Here is a 23,172-nt window from a genome sequence, read left to right as displayed (position 1 = left end):
AAATGGTATCTTTTATATTTTTTTCCTTGATTGCCATGACCAATGTGTATTAAACAATTGGTTTATCTCTTTTTATTGATACATAATAGATGTACATGTTTTCAGGGTACAAGTGATTTTTGATACATTCACATAATGTGTAATAATCAAATCATGATAATGCTATATCCATCACCTTAGACATTTATCTTTCCTTTATGCTGGGAATATTTGAATTATTCTCTTCTACCTATTTTGAGATATATGGTAGATTATTATTTACTATAGTCACTGTACTGATTTATTGAACACTAGATCTTATTTCTTCTAACTGTATTTTTGTATTTTTGTTTTTTTTTGAGACAGGGTCTCGCTGTCATCTAGGCTGGAGTGCAGTGGTGTGATCTCGGCTCATTGCAACCTCTGACTCCTGGATTCAAGCAATTCTCCTGCCTCAGCCTCCCCAGTAGCTGGGATTACAGGCGCGTGCCACCATGCCTGGCTAATTTTTTGTATTTTTAGTAGAGATGGGGTTTCACCGTGTTGGCCAGGCTGACTAACTGTATTTTTGTACCCATTAATCAACCTCATTTCTTCCTCCATCCGCCTACCCTTCCTGGCTTCTAGAACACCGATTTACTCTCTCTTCATGAGATCCACTATTTTTTAACTCACTAACATTTGCAGCAACATGGATGGAATTGGAGGTCATTATGTTAAGTGAAACAATTGGTTTCACTTGCATTTTTGCAAGTTTACCAGATTAAAGTAGGCTGGCCTTATAGCAGCAATACCAGGTACTGTGGAATCCAAGTACCCACCACTTAGGTTGACAGCCTTGGGCCTTCTTTCTTTGCCTGTGTAATGGGGGCATATGCAAGCACAAGGGCAGGGTGGGGGTGTGTAGCAGAGAAAGGGAACAGGTGAGGGTTTAAAAAGTGCATTTTCAAGAAATATTTTAAGAGAAATAAAGGAAGCTGCTTAAATTTTCATGTTTTCTAGAAGACTTTGAAATTGGGTCTAGGGTAAATTTCTTCTCTCTGTATTCAGTTCACTTTGGTTCTGATATTTTAGGACCAGAACTCATATTCCTTTTTAAAAAGAAGCACTCTGGCTGAGCGTGGTGGCTCACGCCTGTAATCCCAGGCCTTTGAGAGGCCAAGGCGGGTAGATCACCAGAGGTCTGGAGTTTGAGATCAGCCTGGCCAACATGGCGAAACCCCGTCTCTACTAAAATACAAAAATTAGTGGGGCGTGGTAGCACGCACCTATAGTCCCAGCTACTTGGGAAGCTGAGGCAGGAGAGTTGCTTGCACCTAGGAGGCGGAGGTTGCAGTGAGCCAAAATCACGCCGCTGCACTCCAGCCTGGGCGACAGAGCGAGACTCTGTCTCAAAAAAATAAAATAAAAAGAAGCACTCCGTGGTGTTGCATAGAGTGTTGGTATATATTACATATATGAATGAGTTAACTGGCCCTTATCAGGAAGATGGATGGGAAGTGGGTTCTGGAAACCTCATTCTATACCACATCCTTATATATAGTCCTCAGTTATTATTGTCCCTCTGTGTTCTAGGCACTGTGAGGTGAATGCTATTGTACACGTTTTATAGATGAGGAAACTAAGGCTCAGGAAATTTAAGTATCTCTCAGAAGGTCACACAGGTAATCACTGAAGGAGCTGCGCTCAAACCTAAGTCCTACAACTGGCAGAGCGTGGTTGCTCCCACCTGTAATCCCAGTGCAGTGCTTTGGGAGGCTGAGGCGAGAGGATTCCTTGAAGCCAGGAGTTCACAACCAGCCTAAGCAACATAGGGAGACCTTGTCTTTAAAAAAATTAAAAAATTAGCTGGGCATGGTGGTGCATGCCTGTAGTCCCAGCTACATGGGAGGCTGAGGTGGGAGAATCACTTGAGGCCAGGAGTTTGAGGTTACAGTGAACCATGATCTTGCCTCTGCATTCCAGCCTGGGCAACAGAGTGAGAGACCCTGTCTGTAAAAAATAAAATGAAATAAAAGTAACTACACCATTTCCCCATGTTTTCAGCCATATAAGTAACATATTTGTCTCTTTTATTTTTCTTTTCTCTAATTTCAGAATATTTTATGGAACATGTAGTTATTCACTAATAAATCTAGTGGCTCAAAGCTAAAAGAGACTGAGTATCTGGGATATAACTATCACTATATTCACTGGGAAAAGGTTTCACAAGGGATGTCAGGTAGGGATTTGGCGGGGAGAAGAGGCTGTTCTTTGGCTTTTCATGAAAATACAGTTGCCTGTATTTCTGTACTGAGGCCTTGTCAGTGGCTTCAGAGTCATCCCAAGGCTCCAAGTCTTAGCCTTGCATTCCTCAGAAGCAAAAAGACTTTAAGTACGCTGGAGTGGGAGCTGCGACAGTGGCTTAGATGATTGGGAATTGCCTTTTCCCATCTTAAGGCCAGGAAGCAAACAGTGTAACATTTCACAGCTGACTTTTAATTTTTAATGAATGTGTTTGGCTTCTGACTTTGTTAGCAAACAAATACATCTTAACTTGTCTTATGAGTTCTAGACTCTGGAATCTAGAGCAAAGGAAAAATGCTTTAAGAAACATGAAATATTAACTTGGTGCCATTTTAAATCTTATATAACTTAGATCTTATTGGAGTTCCTTTATGAAAACTGTAACCTAAAATGGATATACAGCATGTTAAGAAACCCCATTTACATCAGTTTAGGGTTTTCATTTTGTGTTTGACGTGACACTCTCCCACCTGAAACAAGTGTGCGAATCGTTTTTGTGTTTATTAGATACATGGCGGACCAACTATGTAAATCCATCTAGGAATGTGAAGGGACTAAATATCTTTTTAGAAGGTAAATCAGAGCTTGTGACAGCAATAAGGTATTGGGATAAAATTTCAGGCGGAGAGCACCACCTGGTGGTAATAAGGAGAATGTGAGCCTTCTGTTGCAGTATTTGCCATAGTAAATAAGTGATATATTTGTAAAAAAATTACATTCTTATTTGTAATAATCATGAATTCAAATTTCTAAAACTAATTTTCTGCCACACAATTCTAGCATTCCTTCATTAAAACTGCTGTCAAAACCTTCAGGCTGGCCAGGCACAGTGGCTCACACCTGTAATCCCAGCACTTCGGGAGGCCAAAGTGGGAGAATTGTTTGAGGACAGGAGTTCAAGACCAGCCTGGGCAACATAGTGAGACCTAGTCTCTACAGTAAATAAAAATATTAGCCAGGCAGGGTGGCACACGCCTATAGTCCCAGCTACTCCAGAGGCTGAGGCAGGAGGATCGCTTGAGCCCAGGAAGACGAGGCTGCAGTGAGCTATGATCGTGCCACAGCACTCCCTGTCTGGGTGACAGCGAGACTGCCTCTAAAAATAAAAATTAAAAAATTAAAAACCTGCTAGCTAACCAAATAATTGTCTGTGTCCTAAAGAACTGAAGTCTTGTGCTCGTTGTCGTTCCAAGCGTAGGCCCTGTTTATCTCTGTAGAAAATCAGTGTCTTTTCACCTCTTTATTGCATCCTCTAATTTTTATATCACACTTATTTTATGTGGTAAATTTCTGCCAAGTGGGATAATGGAGAAGGAAGTATTTCTGATTTTTAGTAAGTTTTTGGCAGGTTTCATATAAGTCATTTTTTTTTCCTGGGTAAAAATTATGAAGAGGAGTATGATAATTTTTCAGAGTGATTATTAGGATGAGTAATGCTGGCAGGGGATGGGAGATTCTGTAACAGTTTTGAATTAAAATTCATATTTGAGATTTCTTTTTTGTTGCTATAAGCATCTTTATTATTTGGCAATCTTGAAACAAGATACTTCAGTAGTTGAGTAAAGTAGGAACATCAGCCTAAGGGGAAAGGATCCTATTAAGTTAATGCGAATGCATATTTTATAGGCCTGGGGTTGGGGGGAAGATAAACACAGTTTCAGTTACAGGTTGAGCCATGGACAAGCATGCCATATCTATCTTTTTTCCTGGTAGGAAAACCGAATACAGGCCACCACTAAAAAGTGGTGAATACAGGCCCATCACCACTAAAACGTCTCTTGGGAGAGGACTGTTTATGTAAGGTGCTCGGCCAAATAGAATATGACATGGCTTTGCACTCCTGGGATTTTTCTTAATATAAGTAACAGTCTTATAACATCTGCGTTTCCACACTCACATTAGCAGACACTGTAAAAAAAATTGTACCATGCACAAATGCCCACGTATTATATAATTCTTTTTATATTAAATGCCCAGAATTGGCAATCCATAGAGATAAAAAGTAGATTCATAGTTGCCAGGGGCTGGGAGGAAGAGCTGGGAGAAAATGGGTAGTGCCTGCTAATGGGTTTGTGATTTCTTTTGGACTAATGAAAATGTTCTGGAATTAGATAGTAGTAATCATTGCACAACTATGTGAATATACTAAAAACCACTGTATTGTACACTTAAATTTAAACTAAAGAAAAGCTGACACATGGAGGAATGAGCAGAGTCAATAAACAGGTGGTTATGGTAAAAATTCTTTCACTTATGTTCTAGCAGAAATGTCTGATAATCTAATATTGAAGTTTAGGCCTTGAATGTTGTAATTTGTACTTTATTGCCCTGTTCCTGACTTTCACAGGGCCGCGATGGGCCTCTTGGAACATTGGTGTGTTCATCTGCATTCGATGTGCTGGAATCCACAGGAATCTGGGGGTGCACATATCCAGGGTAAAGTCAGTTAACCTCGACCAGTGGACTCAAGAACAGATTCAGGTACTTAGCCCAAGAGTGAGTCAGCTGCTTCCATATATCTATGTAAAAGGAATTCCAGATGAATTTCAGTCAAACCTGGCACAAAGGTGAAGATAAAGGAAAATTTAGTTGTTAAACACTTAACATCAAATTCTTGTACCCTAACAGAAATTTTTATTCTTTCTATTTAAGATACAAGTTATTCTACCTCTATTTTACCTCCTTAAAAACAGAAATAGTCTATGGTCTAGGATTCCATGGGTCCACCAAAGTATTAAGAGGGATCTTTGGGTGATTTTCTAAGACTCTTAGCATTTGCAGGTCTAAAATTTATAGTTTCAAATATTCACTTTTGGTCGGGCACGGTGGCTCATGCCTGTAATCCCAGCACTTCGTAAGACTGAGGTGGGTGGATCGCTTGAGTCTAGGAGTTCAAGACCAGCCTGGGCAACAGAGTGAGACACCTGTCTCTACAAAATAAAGAATTAAAAAATTAGCTGGGCCTGGTGGTACGTACCTGTAATCCCAGCAGTTTGGGAAGCTGAGGTGGGAGGATTGCTTGAGCCCAGAAGTTGAAGCTGCAGTTAGTCATGATCATGCCATTGCACTCTAGCCGGAGCAATAGAGTGAGACCCTGTCTCAAAAAAAAAAATAAATAAAAATTCACTTTTTAAAAAAACCTCCAAATCACAGACTTATGGAAAAATTTTATTGCTAAAATGCATACATGAATCTTTTTTTTTAGACAGAGAAAATATTTTAATGGTACATAATATTAAAATGTATCCATTTTTGTAAACTCATCATTTCTGATATTTTTAGACACATACAAACGTGGAATTAGATAACATTTAAAATTTCAAAAATTTTAAATAAATGTAAACATAATTAACCTTAAAAGTATATTAAACAAGACAACGTATATATTATATTTATTGTTATCATCTTTAAAAAGCTGTAACAGCTGGAATGCATACATGAATCTTGCATGCTGTTAGCTTGGTGGGCTTGGAGTGAGACTCCTAAGTTAATGAGTCTGGCTGGCCTAAAAGCTGTACCTTGATATAGCTTCATTATTTTTTATTCTCTTCCTACACTGAAACGCTTTAATTTCAATTTTTTTCTTTCTTGGGAGTAAAAGGGAAGCCCCCCGCCCCCCAAATCCAGTTGCTAAAATTGGTAATGGAAATCAGAGGTTACGCTTAACCAGAAAATGACTTTAGAAATTGCTTTAGATTGTATTTATAGATGTATTAAAGGTCTAAAAAGGTGAGTTACATTTTTCAGTTACACTTTACTCTGTTTTATGAAGGAAATTATATGCCGTGGAGATATTCGGGAATTTGGAGATTTAAAAAGCTCTTGGGATTTATCCCTCACAAATGTTAAGGAGTCTACTTAAAAGCCTAATGGGAAACACATTTATTGGAATTGATTAATAGTATAAACTCAGAATGATAACACTGATCATTGCCTGCCAAGTAGACATTTTAATTGGTAGCTGTGTATCTAAGAGTTTCAAATGAGATGTTGATTTATTACTGAATTAAATGTATCTTGGTACACAAATATTTCAGTAAAAGGAACCTATGGAGTAGGGGAAAGACAGCTTGGGGCAAATGATTGGGAAATCCTAGTAAGGTAGAGGGAATCATGAATTGGAAATCAGAATACACAAGTTTAAATGTTGGTTCTGACACTCTCTAGGTTGGTTCTTCAATTGTACAGTAGTGGAATTGGGTGAGAAGTTTTTCAGTTCTTTCTTGATCTGACGTTCCATGTTTCTACATTCTCTTTGGTCACAGTGCATGCAAGAGATGGGAAATGGAAAGGCAAACCGACTTTATGAAGCCTATCTTCCTGAGACCTTTCGGCGACCTCAGATAGACCCGTATCTTTTCTGGAGCAACTTAGAAGGCTGAGTGGTATTTTGATGCTTGGGGAGAGTCAGACAAGACTCCAGTCCTGTAATGTGACTGGGTCATCTCTATGTGGATTAGTCAGTGTCCTTGCTTGTCCTCTGTCCTGCAATCAAGGTGCACAAAAAGCACATGTATTTGTGAATGTTGGAATTGTCATACGGTGTCACTTGAAGAAGACTCACTCTGGAATTAAGACTGCAGTGATTTCACTGTGAATTCTTCCATAAAGTTACATCTCCACTAGTTTATTTTGGATCTCTGAAACTATTGTTTGATTAAAAAGAGCAGTTCATTGTGCTCTGTTAACCCTGGCAGTCAGCAAAATTGCCATTCATTTTTATCATCTTTTTATGTCTTGGGTGAAAGAATTAACTGTTGTTTACCAGTTTGTCAATAACCAATAACTTTCTTCCACCATCTGTTCAACAGAGCATAGCACCTAGGACACAAAACCAAATCCCTTAAAGGCAGTGCTTCTCAAAATGTAGTTTGTAGATCATCTTGTTAAGGTTCTTTTTTTTTTAATGGGTTCAGGTGGAACCTGTTAAATGCAGATTTGGGGCCTTGCAGAAGACCCACTGGTCAGAATTTGGCAGTGGGGCACAAGAGTTTATGTTTTTAAGGGGTACTTACGTGCCTTTGTTTGAGGCCTATTGACCTAAGTGCTTTAAAATAGACATTTGACTGCTTTACCTATATTCTAGAACAGCCACAGACAGCCTCTAATGTCAGTTTGAAGATTAATTCCACTTGCTGCTATCATCACGCTGAAGGGAAAGCATAGGAAGTAATGATTCCCTGCTTTAACTGTGAAGGAGGCATTTTAAGGTTTTGGTCAGAGAAATTGCATATGAAGAGGCAGGAGCCATGTGGGGAAACCAGGCAAGAGGGAAGGAGGAGAACAATGCTCCGTGGAACACAATTGACCTTTTATCTTCTTGCTGTTTGAGAGGCTTGTTGGATTCATCCTTAATAAGCTTTTTGCAGAGCTGTTGAAGGATTTATTCGAGACAAATATGAGAAGAAGAAATACATGGACCGAAGTCTGGACATCAATGCCTTTAGGGTTGGTTATACATCTTTCAAGTTTTGTCCATAATAAGTAATGTGCTTATTAAATCAGGCCAGAGAACACGTTGAAGAACTGCTACCAAAACACTCCAAAACCATCTTTTAAAAAATGCAAAAGTAGACCAGGTGTGGTGGCTCATCCCCTAATCCCATCACTTTGGGAGGCTGAGGTGGGAGGATCACTTGAACCTAGAAGTTTAAGACCAGCCTGGGCAACAAAGAAAGACCCCCATCTCTACAAAAAATTTAAAAATTAGCCAGGCATGGTGGTATACATGCCTGTAATAACCAGCTACTTGGGAGGCTGAGGTGGGAGGATTACGTGAGCCAGGGAGGTTGAGGCTGCAGTGAGCTGTGATTGCACCACTTCATTCCAGTCTAGGCAACGGAGTTTGACCCTGTCTCAATATAAATTTTTAAGCAAAAGTAAAAAGTGCCAGTTACTGAGTCAAGACCATGAGGCAGAAACAAACTTCTGCCTATCAGTGAATTCTTGCCTTAATCTGTAGTTAGAAGGTGTTAGTGATGATTCCCAGTTTTGAATTATTTCTTGGGATGGACATGTTGCATATACTAGATCAAATAAAACAGTATATGTGTATATGTACTACAGATATATCTATCTACATAGATATATACACACATATATACTTTTTTCCTGTAAATGAAATCAACAAAAGTAGGTGTAATTAAATCACCAGAGTTTCCTTCAGTTTGACCAATGTATATTTCCAGCATTACCTGCTGTAACCAGTGTGTTGGACTGATTGCCAATGGGACCCTTGTTTCTGAGAAGGGTTTCAGAGGGAGACTGACTACCAGTTGCCAAGGACACATTCCATGCTAGGCATGTTTAGAATCTGCAATACAGTATATGATAACTAGGACAAATATAACACACAGGGGGACAGACAGCATGGTTTCTGAAAGAGGAAAATATGCCTAACTAATGACAGCTAATGGAGAACCAATAGATATGACTATTTAGACCTTTAAATAACCTTTGACAAGATTCTACAGAAAATTCTCTTAGGAATAATTGGCTATTTATCTAGTCACAGAAGTATTGAGAGTAAGGGATTCTCCACCTCCAGTGCAGGTCCTACGTATCTATCATCTATTCTAGTTATGTAATAATGATATAATAGCCAGTGAAATCACTGTTTGCACTGAGCTCCAAGCCCTTCTGGGTAATTAAAAGTTAAGCTAATTGGAATCCACTTCAGGCTGATCTTATGAAGCTGTGTGAAAGGGGCATTAACTGGTAGGTGAATTTCAACACAGGCAAGTAAGTGTAAGGTAATACATATAGTTAGGTAAAAATGATTCCTTCTCAACTGTGTATGAAGGACTCTTACCTTGCAGTTATCCAGAAAAGGGACTTGTCAGTATCATATCTGTGCCAAGAAAGAACCCAGTGTGCAGCTACAGCTTGCAATGGCATCATCAAAAACAGTTTAGAACCCAAGCATACACATTTCGTTTTATTTGTAGAAAACTGTGGTCTGTCTGCCCAGCTCTGTTCATTGTACCTAAAGATATGAACTCAGATGAGGTCAGAAAAGGGTATCTGAGATAATTCAGATGACGAAGGAGTAGAGTTGCTATTTGTACACAGCTATTGTGGAAACAGCAGCTCTGCTGCTGCTGGTATACTGTACCCATGAAAGCAAGCCCAGTTACCGGATGTTTTTCTTAGGAAGGAAATAACCTCCCATTTACCAAAAAGCTATTTCAGAATTTGTTATTTAATGTACTTAGATTTTTTTCATATTTTGTGAAGATTTTTATGCCAATAATTAGTATTTGCTAAGTGAAGACGTTTAATATCAAATGAAAAGAAACTGGCTTTGTTAAAAACTATTCTTTTTATAATGGACAGATAAAACATTTTTAACTTAAATGAAATGTCTGTGTTAAAGACATACACTTTGTATGAAAAAAACAGCTGCATGTATTGATTATAAAATTATTTTAGAGAAAATGAAAATTAAAGTGAAATATCCATACATACTCTCACTATCTTTGCTAATAATTATCTTCTTGGTGTGTTCCCCTTTTTCTCTAAATAGTTTCTTTTTGGAGGCATAATTATAATACAGTTATGTAGACTTCTCGTGCCTTCATTCCACTTAACATATATTTCTGTGTTGCTTATATAGTGTTTATAATTTTTAATTGTTGCATCATCTTTCAGTGAGTAGCTAAATCACTGAAAGTAATAATTTATTTTACCATTTCCCTTCTGTGGCATAAATGTTATTTAAGTTTTTTTTAGCATAAATAATTCTGGGGTGAACTTGGTGCATTTAACCTTTTTCATATTTTGGACTATTTTCGTAAGATACATTACAAGATATGGTATCATCTAGGTCAAAGGATTTCAACATTTGTCTCTTCCTAGTTTTGCCAATATACTTTCCAGAATTTGTACCATTTTACTCTCTCTTCTCAGCATTGTATAAGAGTACTGGTTTCACTTCATCCCTCCCACCATTATAGAAAGATCTTTCTCCCTGCATAAAGTGCATTTTAAATTGCATTTTTCATCACTGGCAAGACCAAACATGTTTTTCATATGTATGCTATACTCTGTATTCTTAAGGTTACTTTGTGGTTTTGTTTTACATTTAGATGTTTATTTGATTTTAAAACTTAATTTTTGTTCTTCTAATCTGTAAACTTGAAATTAAGGTTTATTTTCTGACTGTTAAAAAAATGGATATTGAGAGGACCTATGATTGAATTTATGATATCACAAAGGACATAAGCTGAGTAAGATGAACTTATTCACTAGTATACCGACATGAGGGGAGACCTCTCAAAGCATGGGCAAATTAAATTTGGGGCACAGATGGGCAGCATACTGGTAAAATGTTTGAGCGTCTGTACATAGCCTCGACTGCAAATGTCAACAGTCATGAGTGGGTTAGGAGGGCGGGCGCCTAAGGTGTTTGGAAGACGCCTCGTACAGCATTGAGGCTAATGTGGAAGAGGTCAACTCTCATGCTCCACACCAAGACACCGCCCCCCAAGCTTGTCAGACACTTACGTCAGAATCAATAGGGATTGGAGGTGTCCTTTTCGGACACTTGGAATTATGATTTATCCAACTATTAGTCACCGTGGGCCCTGTGTTCTTTGTCTTGTTAAATCATTATAGAAAGAAAAAGATGACAAGTGGAAAAGAGGGAGCGAACCAGTTCCAGAAAAAAAATTGGAACCTGTTGTTTTTGAGAAGGTGAAAATGGTAAGTTGGGAAGTATTTGCACTGTATGGACAGCCTCAGGTATGTGTATATTTGTGAAAGGGAAAGTAGGAGGTCTCGTGGTGAGTACCATTGCACCATCACAGCTGGGGCTAAAGGGTTCTGCATCTGGATTGGACTGCCTGCTATCATTTCTGCTCTCTCATTACCAGTTGCTGCCTAAATCTGCTCTGTAAGGGCTTCTCTTTGGGGCCAGGTGAGAACTCAGGAAATGCATCTGTTCCATCTAAGCAAGAGGCACATTCCAAGCCAGAATGCCAAGGCTGAGGGACACCATCTGAGCAGATGCTATTTCCACATTAGTCCTTCTCTTGTTAGACCTTCTGTATCCCATTTTCTGATTTCAGTGAAGAACAGTCCAGAAGTGAGGCCATATTAGTCCATTTTAAATGATCCCTTCTTATGTTCTTGCTTTGTCATGTTGAAACAGACACCCTTCTTTTTCCACAGGACATATTGTGGCTGTAGTAGTAGAATCTCTAACATAAAAACTTGGAATCTTGGGAGAGAGGACTTTACTTACTATTGCTTAAGGAAGAGTCTTTTATCATCGTTCTGAAACACATTGTCTGTGGACACAATCACTAGTGATACTGGCAGAGTGAATTAGGTAATCTTTAAACCAACCTCCCTTTTGGTGTTAAAGTAAAAGGTTTTCTAACCACTGGGAGATTTGTTGGCTCTTGGCTCTTGTACCATCAGATACCTACCTTTATTCTTGGCTTTTCCTGGGACCAAAAACTGCTGCTTCTGTTGGACCCCCTGTTCTGTGGTTGTCTTGGTTTCAGAAAGATCTGTCTCTTTAGGAGGCCAGACAATCACAGGCGATATCTTTGTTTTTCACTTTAGGTTTGGTTTATGCACTTCTGCCTCCTGACTTGATTCTTTCACCTAATACTTCCTGAGTTTTGTTTCTTTGGTAATTCTCTTTGAATAACAGCAGCCCTACCCACAAGAATACCGTGGCTTTACAGTGGAGATGGGAAAAGAGTTCAAAACCACCTGCTTATTTCTTTCTATAACATATTTTCACCTTAGCCACAGAAAAAAGAAGACCCACAGCTACCTCGGAAAAGCTCCCCGAAATCCACAGCGCCTGTCATGGATTTGTTGGGCCTTGGTAAGAGTTGGACTTTTCAGCTTCCATGTTCTTACAAATTTTGATAAATTCTCAGTGACCCTGGAAGATAGGTAGAGATGGGGTTCTCCAGTTTTGTCTTCATTGCTAAGACTGTTATCTCACATTCTTCCTGATCTGTTTTACATCTGAGCAGTTGCTCTAAGGAAGTGTTTACTGTGACACTTTTCAGAGCGACAGTGTGGTGTAGTGGTTAAGAGCATGGCCTTTGGAGCCAGTGTCGCTCTGTGTTACTTACTGTCTGTGTGACCATGGGTAGTTTACTTAACCTCTGAATGTTGCTTTCCTAATCCGTGCAGTGAGAATGAGTCTCTACTTCAAAGGTGTTGTTGGAAGGATTAAATGAGATAATGCCTCTAAAGCTCTTAGCCCCATGCCTGGCACATACTGAGCCCTCCATAAATGTTAGCAGTTTTGCTAAACAGCACCTTTGAGCCTCATGTCAATTCCCTGTACTCCACTCCCTGCCCCCATTCCTTTCATTTTTCAGATGCAACCTGTTTCTGAGATGGCCTGTGGTCATTTTTCTCCAAACCTTTGAAATCCTGAACTAGTGATTCTGCCCTTTCAGAAAGAAAGCCTGTTGTCTGCCTTTCACAGCACTGATGGTTGCACTTTGTTTCCATCCGCTTCTGCTGATTGAGGTTATTGGCTACTTAGGCTTCTAATTTCTGTACCTTTCCTTGCTCTCTGAAAATGAACCCTCCTCCATACCTTGCCCTTCAAATAGCCAGAAGGGAGCCAGCCAGCCCCCAACTGTGGTGCTGAAATACCCTTCAGGCCTGGGCGTCTGCTGCCCTGTGCCTGATGGCTGGGCTACAGGCTTCCCCAGAGCACTCTGGGAATGTGGGGTGAAGCCTCTTTTGAGAAGCCCCGTCCATGCTAGATGGTTCCAGAAGTCTAGATTTCTAGGTCCATGAGCTTATGGGCCACCTTTGCTTTTTGTCTAGAATAGAAGGAAGGCATGGGCTTAATAAGCAGTGCTGCATCTTAACTTCGATCTCTCTTTCTAGATGCTCCTGTGGCCTGCTCCATTGCAAATAGTAAGACCAGCAATACCCTAGAGAAGGATTTAGATCTGTTGGCCTCTGTTCCATCCCCTTCTTCTTCGGGTTCCAGAAAGGTGAGTCTTGTGGGCTCCTCGGGATTAAAGAACATTCTGAAATGGGTGATTTTGATATCTTAATCATGGAACCACATCATGCTTCCTTGGTGGAGTTGGACTTTGGTTTTCTTGATTCTTCATTCTTCCCTTAACATTGTGTCATTTCTGTCACAGTCTAAGATTGCTGTTCATGCCATTTTTTCTCCTGCTCAAAAAGGGTGGGCCATTTGAGTTGCCTCTCTGGAAAGTGTGTGATACTGTGAAGGCTGATACTTGAGGCTAGCTCCTCGGCCTGAGTTACTGCCAGAAAATTGTAGGTAGGAAAGACTTGAAACCTTTAATGGCTACCATTCGTGAAACGCCTGCTATGTCTCAGGCACAGTGTGAGGTGGTTTTTGTATATCATTTTGTATATTTCATTAATAATTTCACTCCTTCACCACAAACCTGCAAAGTGGAAATTTTACAGATGTGGAGACATTAGTTCGTAAAAGTTATGTGACTAGCCTGTGGTTATACTAGTAAATGGCTACACTGAGGTCTAAACTCAGTTCCCTCTGCTGCATCATTTGTGGGTTGTTTCGTTTGTTTGTTCCTACCAAATCACATGTTTTGGTGAAAGGAAAGAATTGTAACAGAGCTTAATTATCAGGTGTGTTCAGATAGTTGAATGTAAAAATGTTAGGAAGCTATTAACTTGAGCCATGAATTCTTATTGCAGATGTTAGGAGCAGCAGAGAGGGAAGGGAGACCCTTAAAGAGACCCCCATGAGAACCATTTCAATTCTCCCCCTGCCCTCTTTGCCCTAAGGTTGTAGGTTCCATGCCAACTGCAGGGAGTGCCGGCTCTGTTCCTGAAAACCTGAACCTGTTTCCGGAGCCAGGGAGCAAATCAGAAGAAATAGGCAAGAAACAGCTCTCTAAAGACTCCATTCTTTCACTGTATGGATCCCAGACGCCTCAAATGCCTACTCAAGGTAGATTTCATGGGTGTCATGGCCATGTGCCAGATAGAGACATGAGGGCTTCCATGCAGGAATTATTTATTGTGACAGAGGACAGTTGCTTTGGGGGCCAGGATGTCATACACCAAACAAATCTGAACATGACCAACGTATCAGCAGATGGAAATTAATGTAACTCAGAGTCATACTTCTGTGGAGTCTGGGGTCACAATTCGGTGAAGTCTAGCTCAAGGTCTGGATCTGGACCCTAAAGGGAAAATGGCTCGGTCAGCAGCCCATTGGTAAGCTATAGCAGGCCTCGTAGGGACTCTAACTACTTTGCTGTGTAAAGAGCATTGTGAGTAGAGTAATCCTGAGAAATTACAGCTGGAAAGGGGTAGCCAGGGAGAGTTCGGGCTGACTTTATGTTTTTCCCTCTTTAACCGACCTGTATGTGTGTTTTCTTGGCAGCAATGTTCATGGCTCCTGCTCAGATGGCATATCCCACAGCCTACCCCAGCTTCCCCGGGGTTACACCTCCTAACAGCATAATGGGGAGCATGATGCCTCCACCAGTCGGCATGGTTGCTCAGCCAGGAGCTTCTGGGATGGTTGCCCCCATGGCCATGCCTGCAGGCTATATGGGTGGCATGCAGGCATCAATGATGGGTGTGCCGAATGGAATGATGACCACCCAGCAGGCTGGCTACATGGCAGGCATGGCAGCTATGCCCCAGACTGTGTATGGGGTCCAGCCAGCTCAGCAGCTGCAGTGGAACCTTACTCAGGTAAGCTACCCCATTTTACTTGCAGCAAGAGTTTTGAGCCTTCCTCAAGTTTTTCTCAGTTTGTACCTCTCCACTATCCTTTGAATCCTTTCCATGTAGATGAGATAATGCAAGAGACATTGTTAGGTTTGCCTTTTTTTTTTTTTTTTTTCCTAGAAGGTCTGTCTAAAGTCAGACTTTCTGAGGAGTTCTGGGCTCCTGTAGAATAAGCCCAACTGCCTAAATCTGAATCTCTCCACACATTCTCAAAAGCAAAAACAAACACACAAAGAAACCCTGTACAAACAATGAATGCAGATATTCTCACAACAATCTCATTTGGTAGACAGAATACTGCAAGGTTCAAATGGCATGGCAATGGGCATATAAACACCAAATCCAGCGGAGCCAGCATCACAGAGGAGACTGTAAAAAGAGAAGATGGAGCAGGGGCCTAGCAATAATACCACAGATAAAGTAACCCCCCAGAAGGAGAAGGACCTACCCTCATCAAAGATGTACTGAGAACAGGTCTGAGATGTGGTAGATTAGAACTCTGTTTACTTGGAGGATCAAAAATAAGAGACTTCAGATATATAGGAATATAGGTAGCAACCTTGGGAAAGCATTGCTTCTCGGGGAGATGGGCATGGCCTAAAAGGAGGAGGTACCCTTTAGGGGACTGGTGGTGAAGGGAAAGAAAGACACGAGAAATGGGAATGAGAATCACAAAATCAAATATACACCTTCTTCCCTCTTCCAAAATAACCACTTCACTAATAAAAGATGGTGCTCTTAATCTAAGAAATTTAGTAAGCCTCCCCAAACCTTCACACCTATTATTGCTGATTGAGAAAAAAAATAAGACCTTACAAAATGAACCAAACATGGCAGCTGACATTTGTACACAGCTACTACAAGAAGAAAATAGAAAATGAAAATCAAAACATTTCACGTAATGAATATTCTCCCTCAAACAACAGTCATGAAGCAGAAGAAAATTGTTACACAATCTACCAACCTGAATTAAATGTCCTTAAACATTTGCAGATAAGACAAAACACCTTAAATCAGAAATTCAAAAACTTAAAGCCAAAATGGATAAAAAACTGCATGCTGTGAAATGAAAGTTTACTAAACTCAGAAAAGAAATGGAAGAAAAAGCCAAAATTTTCATGTAAAGACTCAATTACAAGTTAGCTAAAGAACAGTAGATTGAGCTGAAAATATATTTGGCATTGAGGAAAGGCATGAAACAGCTAAGAGAATGAAAACTAAATATAGAAAGGAGTAAAAAGAATCAGATGGAAATTAATATGGAAGTTAGGCAAAGAAAACTTACATATATTTGGAGATGCCCAAAGAAATAAAGACAAAATAAATAAAATATGGGACAGTATTAATGTGTTTAACACCAGAAAACATTCTAGAAATAAAAGACTTGGATATAATATGGAAAGAGCCCACTGTGTATCTGGGAAAATTGACCCAGAACAGTCAACTTTAAAACATATCCCAGCAAATCTACAGACTTTAAAGAACATTCAAAATGTTTAGGGGTCCAACCTTTTCCATACCTCCTACCCACAAAAATCTGTGACTTAGAACAAACAAAAAATACCCAGGTTGACATCAGACTTCCTAGTAGCAAAATACAAAAAGAACAACAAGGAGAGTAGTATTTTAAAGACATTCAAGTGTATGCAAGACACAACAAGCATTTTACAACCAAGCCAGCCAAGCTATCCTTCAGGTATCAAGGCTGTAAAAAATAAATATGCAAGAACTCAGAGAATATCACACTTACAAGACTTTCCTGGGGAATCTAACAGAAGATAAGCTTCATCCACCTGAGAGATGACTGGGGTCATTTTCATTTTTGGCAAAAGAACTGATGGTGAGAATTGAATGTTTAATTGAGAATCTAAGACTAAAACAAAGGTGGTGACAAGCGTTGCAGAATATACATTATATTCTGACAAACAAATACAACTGAAAATAATGGAAGGAGGAGGGAGAAAAGTTGAATAATAAATATTGTATGGGAAATAAGTAGAAATCGAAGGATGTAATAAGCTGACAAACCAAATCACGGAAGCTTGAATAAGGAAAAAGGAGACCAAGGACATTGCTAAAAAGTATTACTATAAAGGTAATCACTAGAACAAACACGTGAAATGTTCTGAATACCAAGATAATTTTCTTCCTTTCTTTTTTTTTTTGAGACAGAGTCTCACTCTGTCACCCAGGCTGGAGTGCAGTGGCACAATCTTGGCTCACTGCAACCTCCGCCTCCTGGGTTCAAGTGATTCTCCTGCGTCAGCCTCCCGAGTAGCTGGGATTACAGGCACCCACCACCACACCCGGTTAATTTTTTTTGTATTTTTTAGTAGAGACGGGGTTTCACCATGTTGGCCAGGCTAGTCTCAAACTCCTGACCTCAGGTGATCCACCCGCCTTGGCCTCCCAAAGTGCTGGGATTACAGGCATGAGCCACTGCGCCCAGCTGAGAATTTTTAAAAACAGACTACAAAGTGCAGCAAATACAATAAACACAGTAAAAATCTAATATGATGGAATTGAGACCAAACATACCAGTCATATCAGTAGGCAACTCTTCTATCAAAAGAAAATGATGTTCAAATTGGCTCACAAAGCAACACTAGTTTTGCACTAGGTACAAAGAAATACAAAGTGATTTAATATGAAAACCAAGAGACAGGCAAAGGAACCCCAGAGAGGTGGTATGGTGCATGTGTACTGCACATGTGCATGTATAGCTATCTTTATCAGGGTTATACTTATTTATAAGAAGTACTTTTGTGTTTTTGTTTCTCTGTGGTCCAGAATAACTTATGTAGCTCTGGTCTTTGAAGGTTTTGTGGAATTCCCATGTGAAGTTTGTGGGCACTATTGCTTTTTTTGTAGCAAATCTTTGATACTTTTCTCTGTTTCTTCTATGGAAGTCAATTTTGGAAAACTATATTTACCTAGATTTTCCATTTCGCCAAGGTTTTCAAATTTATCAAAAGTTATGCCTAGCAGTCTCGTTAATTTTTTTCAAAGAACCAGGATTTCGATTTATTGGTGCTACATTTTTCTGTTTTCTACCTCAATTTCCATAGGCTTTCTATGGGTTTACTTTGTTATTTTCTAGCTTTCATAGTGGAGATTTTAATTCACTTATTTTCATTGTTTCGTTTTTATTTATATAAGTAATGGAATGCTATAAGTCTGATGGGAATATGTCAGAGGGACGCATGAGCCGACTTCCAGTGGCTCTGACTGGCCAAATGTGAGACAATGTGAACATCAAAAAGAGTAACAACAGTAATGGATTATGACACACTGAGTGGAAAAAACAAAACAAAACCATGAGTCCACGGTGATATTTTTTAAAAACCAGGTGTGGAATGGAGGGAGGAAAAGCCTTCTTTACAGAAGAATGACAGTAATTGTAAAAAGAGCAAAGGATTGACACATTTGCAAAGAAATGCCCTTCAGATTATTTATTAATTATAATGAAAGAAATATAGCCACTACCTCAGCCAAGTGATCAAACATAAAATTACTGACAGAGGAACAAAGTAATGTCATATGCTTCCTGATATTTTGTACTAAGAAAGACATGTGTCACCTCCATAGAATCTTGCCAAAAATATTGAACCTGGATCCAATTATGAGAAAACATGAGATGAATCCAAATTGAGGGGTATGCTACAAAATAACTGTCCTGGGTTCTTAAAAATGTCCGTGTCAGGAAGAAATGGAAGGAAGTGTTAGGGAAACTGTTCTAGATTAAAGGAGACTACAGAGATCTGAAAATGAAATGCCATGTACATTAGAATATGGTGTTAATGTTGAAATTCTTGAGCGTGTTCATTGTTTTGTGGTTCTGTTAAAGTGTTCATTCTTATGAGGTGCCTCCTGACTTAGGAATGAAATGTCGTGATAGCTGCAGCTTTTTTTTTTTTTTTAATCTGCAACTTTTGATACTCATCAAAAAAATGTAAGTTTTTTTATAGGGAGGAGAGAAAATATGGCAAATGTTAACAGTTGGTGAATTTAAGGAAGAAGATACATGGGTTTTATTGTACTATTGTTTCAACTTTTATGTCAGTTTGAAATTTACTTTAAAAGTTGGTACAAGAAAATAATAGTTTCTCCTAAAGAAAAATAACTTATATAGAAAATGTACTAGGCTTAGGAAATTCAAGGCATTTTTCTCCATAAAGTATTTTTCTGTTCACTGCTAGGGGCCAGTCTTTCCATCAGATTCATGAAGGACCCCCGCCCCATCCTGCCCCAGGCCTTATTCCACTGACTGTTTTCTCCCAGCTCCTTCCCTTCTTATACACTGAAGACACATTAGTCTTCCCCCGCCCACCCCCCCCCCCACCGCCTTTGTTCATTCTGAACAGTCCAGTTCCTTTTTTTCCCCCTTCTGCAAACGAGCAAGCCTGCTCAAGCGCTTTCCCTGACACTGACAGTAATAGCTGTGCTGAAGATGAGGCGGGAGCACTGGGGAGGGGGCTTTCCTTTCAGCTTTTAGGATTGGCCAGGCAAGTTAACAATAGGCCCCTTCTATTTAGGAGGAGGGACTGGAAAGGAAAAAGAGAGGAACTCATGCTGATTTTCTGTCGACTAGATCCAGATGCCAGGATGCCTTCTTTCCCTCCCTGAGCTTTAGTCTCCGTCAGCATTGCACTCCCAAAAAGTCATTCACGTACGTGGCCTTGAAATGATCTGACTGCTAAGGTCCAGGGTTTACTGTCCATAACAGAGTTTCCCTTTGTCTCATTCTCCCCATCCTGGCAGAGAAAGGGACTCCCACCCTGCCTTTTGCACTAATTGGCGGAATGCCCACAGCCTGGTCTGAAAGTCTCCTCTCTCCCTTTCAGATGACCCAGCAGATGGCTGGGATGAACTTCTATGGAGCCAATGGCATGATGAACTATGGACAGTCAATGAGTGGCGGAAATGGACAGGCAGCAAATCAGACTCTCAGTCCTCAGATGTGGAAATAAAAACAAAACACCTGTATGGCTGCCATTCTCTTCAGCCCTCGCTCTCCCCTTTCCACAGCCTCCACCCCTGACCCCCATCCTCTTTTCCTACCTCTCTGTTTGGTTTAGAAATTGCTCAATAAGTCATTTGGGGTTTGGCATCCTGCCCAGCCACTTCCCAAACATGAAGACCTCTCTGTTGCTTTATGTTGTACATGCCCCATAGCCATCCCAACGTCCTCCCCAGTCCTCTCCTGGCACCAGCACCTTAGAAGTTGTTGGCAGAAGGCACTTAAACTGTGGGAGAAATGTGCACACCTTTGAGTCCCTTCCCTCAAGGTTAAAGCTCCTGTCAGACTCTCAGAAGGGTCTGTGGGTGTTGTGTATTAGGCAAACAGGGGAAAGCTTAGAGGTCCTTCTATATGTGTTAATAAGCTGTTTCTAAGTGTTTAAATTTGAAAAGCATCATGTTCTCATGATTTATGGGAATGAAGCAAGTACTGAAATCAAATTAAATACTCCCTGGGTCCTGGGTCAGTTTGACCCTAGCCCTGGGGTGAGGCAAGCCCCCTCCTATGAGGATGAGCAAAAATACTACTCTCTTCGCCCTGAGTTGCTTTCTGGATCTGGGGCTTCAGGACTTTCTGCTTCAGTCAGCCTTTATTAGCACCAAAGACTTTATGAAGATCCCACACACAGACACACATCCCTTCCCGCCTCCCACCTGCCTTCAGTAGGATCTGGCTCCGTGGCTGGAGGACCAACCCCTATAGTGGGAATGCAGAGCTTAACGTGTACTGCTTGTGTGTGTGCGTGAGTGTGTGTGTGTGTATGAGTGTGTGTTCCGCCTCCCACCCTCTCCCCATCTGCTCTGGGTATTTTTATTTTTGTTTAGTTTTAGGTTTACAACAGAGAGGAATTAATTTATCAGCAGCCTAAAACTGTTGTTTTTCTTATGGTTTAAAAGACGCCATGTCATTGATAACTCCCTTTCTCCCTTCCCTTCTCCCGGTCTGCTGATCACTCTTTCATGCCTGTGTATCCAGGGTGCTCTGTTTCCCCACCGTTCCCAGGTGTACGAGGCAGAGGACCGGGACAGCTTTCCTCTCAGTCATTGTTCACCCCACTTGAAAATTCAGACAAGAAAACTTTGCTTAAAAGATTTCATGTGTGGGAACCACAGTTCCTGGCTGCCTTTCTCCTGTGTATGTGTAAATTCCTTAATAAATATTGCAGGGAAGGACTGTTTGCTTGGCCATTACTGTGCGTCACTCTTGGAGGAGGGTGCGTTACACTTAGGTTTTCTGTTTTCCAAAGGTAATTGTTTCACTTCCTGTATTTTAGAAAATTCTGTACTTCTCATACCCAAGGGTGAGGCCCAGGCTCCAGCAGTCAGAAAGGGGGCCTCTCTCCACTGGCGTCTAGAGCTGTGAGCTGAGAGAACTCTGGAGATCAGCACCTGCTAGAGTCACAGAACATCAGAGCGGCATGCTTTCCCCCCACAGGTGGAGAAACTGAGACACGGAGAAAGAACATGGTTGGCAAATGTCCACTAGAGAACCCTGGGCAGAGCCAGCAGTAGCCTCCAAGTGACTGGATTTCCAGCCCCTTGTTCTTTCCCTATACCATGGCAATTAAGTAGTGAGTTGAAATTCCTCTCTGCCAAGAGAGCAGTAGCTTTGACTGGTAAAGGTAACTCACCCCTCTCTGAGCTATCAGAACTGGACCTTCCGTATCAGTGTCAGGAATTAGGACACTCAATCCTGGGGGCAGTACGAAATACAAAAGGCAGAAGACCATCTTTAGTGTGTTTCCTTCTCCCTTTGACTCCTTTTCTGCTCTCAACAAATGTGATTATTGGACCCTTCCTCCCTTCTTTCCTTTGAGTACACCCTTTGAGTCCTTAAAGATGTAAGTGGGAGGACAGCACAGTGACTAGGAAAGTTGGCTCTGGGTCAGGCTGCCAGTGTTCCTATCCCTTCCTACGCTGGGACCTGAGCAAATTACTGAACTCCTGTGTCCAGGTAAAATGGGGACAATGGTAATACTTAGGATAGTAAGAAGCAGTTCCTGTGGTATATTTAGCACACTACTGGGCACTTAGTAAGCACTCAGATATTAGCAGGTATTACGTGCCAGATCTGTGTTAGGCAGTAGCTCATTTGACAAACATTTAGTAAGTGTCAGTAATGTGCCAAACACTGTTTTAGGCTCTAGAGACAAAGCAGTGAATAAAAACTCTCCAATCTCATAGGATAGTGTGGTAGGAGAAATGCATAATAAACAAATAGATTTAATTCAGACAGTATAAGACAAGGGGGGAGAGTGGGCACGGGGCCATTTGGATGGAGTGGTCAGGAGAAGGTTACATTTGGACTGAGACCTAAATAAGCAGCCAGTCCGTAGAGATCTGGAAAGAGTTGGAAATAGTTTAGGGGCATCAGTTTGGGAATCATGAGGGTACGGGTGTTATGTAAAGCCATGAGACCGGTTGAAGTCACTTGAGAAAATAGAAGAGAACTGAGTCTTGGAACCCATCAGCATTTAGAGTTTGGAAAGGATAAATAGATGAATCTGAGATAGTTTCTGCTTTTAAGAAGCTCTTGTCTCATGGGGCAGCAAATTTATAATTTCTTTTTTCGTTTTGTTTTTGAGACAGGGTCTCACTCTGTCGCCCAAGCTGGAGTGCAGTGGTGTGATCATGGCTCACTGCAGCCTTGACCTCCTGGGCTTAAGCTATCCTCCAACTTCAGCCTCCCCAAGTAGCTGGGGCCAAAGGCGTGCACCACCACACTGGGCTAATTTTCTTTGGAGAGACAGGGTCTCCCTATGTTGCCCAAGCTGGTCTCAAGCTCCTGGGCTCAAGTGATCCTCCCACATCGTCCCCCCATAGTGCTGGGATTACAGGCATGAGCCACTGTGTCCGGCCTGTAATTTCCTATGCAGGTGGATTATGGGAGCTGAGCTGAGGGGGAACTTAGCCCAGTCAGGAAAACTTCCTGAAGAGAGTGGCACTTGAGCTGAGCCTTAAAGGGAGAAGTAACAGTTAACCAGTGAATTGGTGTGGAGAAGAATATTCCAGACAAATAGTGTTATGTGAATAAAGATACAGAAACCTACAAGAGCATGGAACATTTTGGGAGGCACAAACGTATGTCTAGGGTATGATGTGAGTGTGGTGTGCTGTGGGAGAGGTGGAGCTGGACCGGGTCAGGGGCCTTTCCAC

At 40.8% G+C, this 23,172-nt stretch overlaps 1 protein-coding gene across 4 annotated transcripts in view; it reads left to right on the top strand.

Annotated features, from left to right (window-relative positions):
* SMAP2 (small ArfGAP2) overlaps positions 1-21,190 on the top strand; it is a 49,772-nt gene extending 28,582 nt beyond the window's left edge. For all 4 annotated transcript variants that reach the window (XM_008968388.4, XM_057299268.2, XM_057299267.2 and 1 more), the window contains 9 exons: positions 4,613-4,746; positions 6,531-6,616; positions 7,635-7,713; positions 10,882-10,968; positions 12,025-12,106; positions 13,138-13,247; positions 14,041-14,206; positions 14,645-14,961; positions 19,842-21,190. In XM_008968388.4, the coding sequence (XP_008966636.2) occupies positions 4,613-4,746; positions 6,531-6,616; positions 7,635-7,713; positions 10,882-10,968; positions 12,025-12,106; positions 13,138-13,247; positions 14,041-14,206; positions 14,645-14,961; positions 19,842-19,967 (1,187 nt within the window). In that variant the 3' untranslated portion in view covers positions 19,968-21,190. The remainder of the gene's footprint in view (positions 1-4,612; positions 4,747-6,530; positions 6,617-7,634; positions 7,714-10,881; positions 10,969-12,024; positions 12,107-13,137; positions 13,248-14,040; positions 14,207-14,644; positions 14,962-19,841) is intronic.
* Positions 21,191-23,172: the final 1,982 nt, after the last annotated feature.

Source organism: Pan paniscus, chromosome 1, assembly GCF_029289425.2.
Source record: "Pan paniscus chromosome 1, NHGRI_mPanPan1-v2.0_pri, whole genome shotgun sequence".
Classification (NCBI taxonomy): domain Eukaryota; kingdom Metazoa; phylum Chordata; class Mammalia; order Primates; family Hominidae; genus Pan; species Pan paniscus.
The sequence above is the reverse complement of the archived record's forward strand: the minus strand, read 5'-3'. Positions and strand labels throughout refer to the sequence as shown.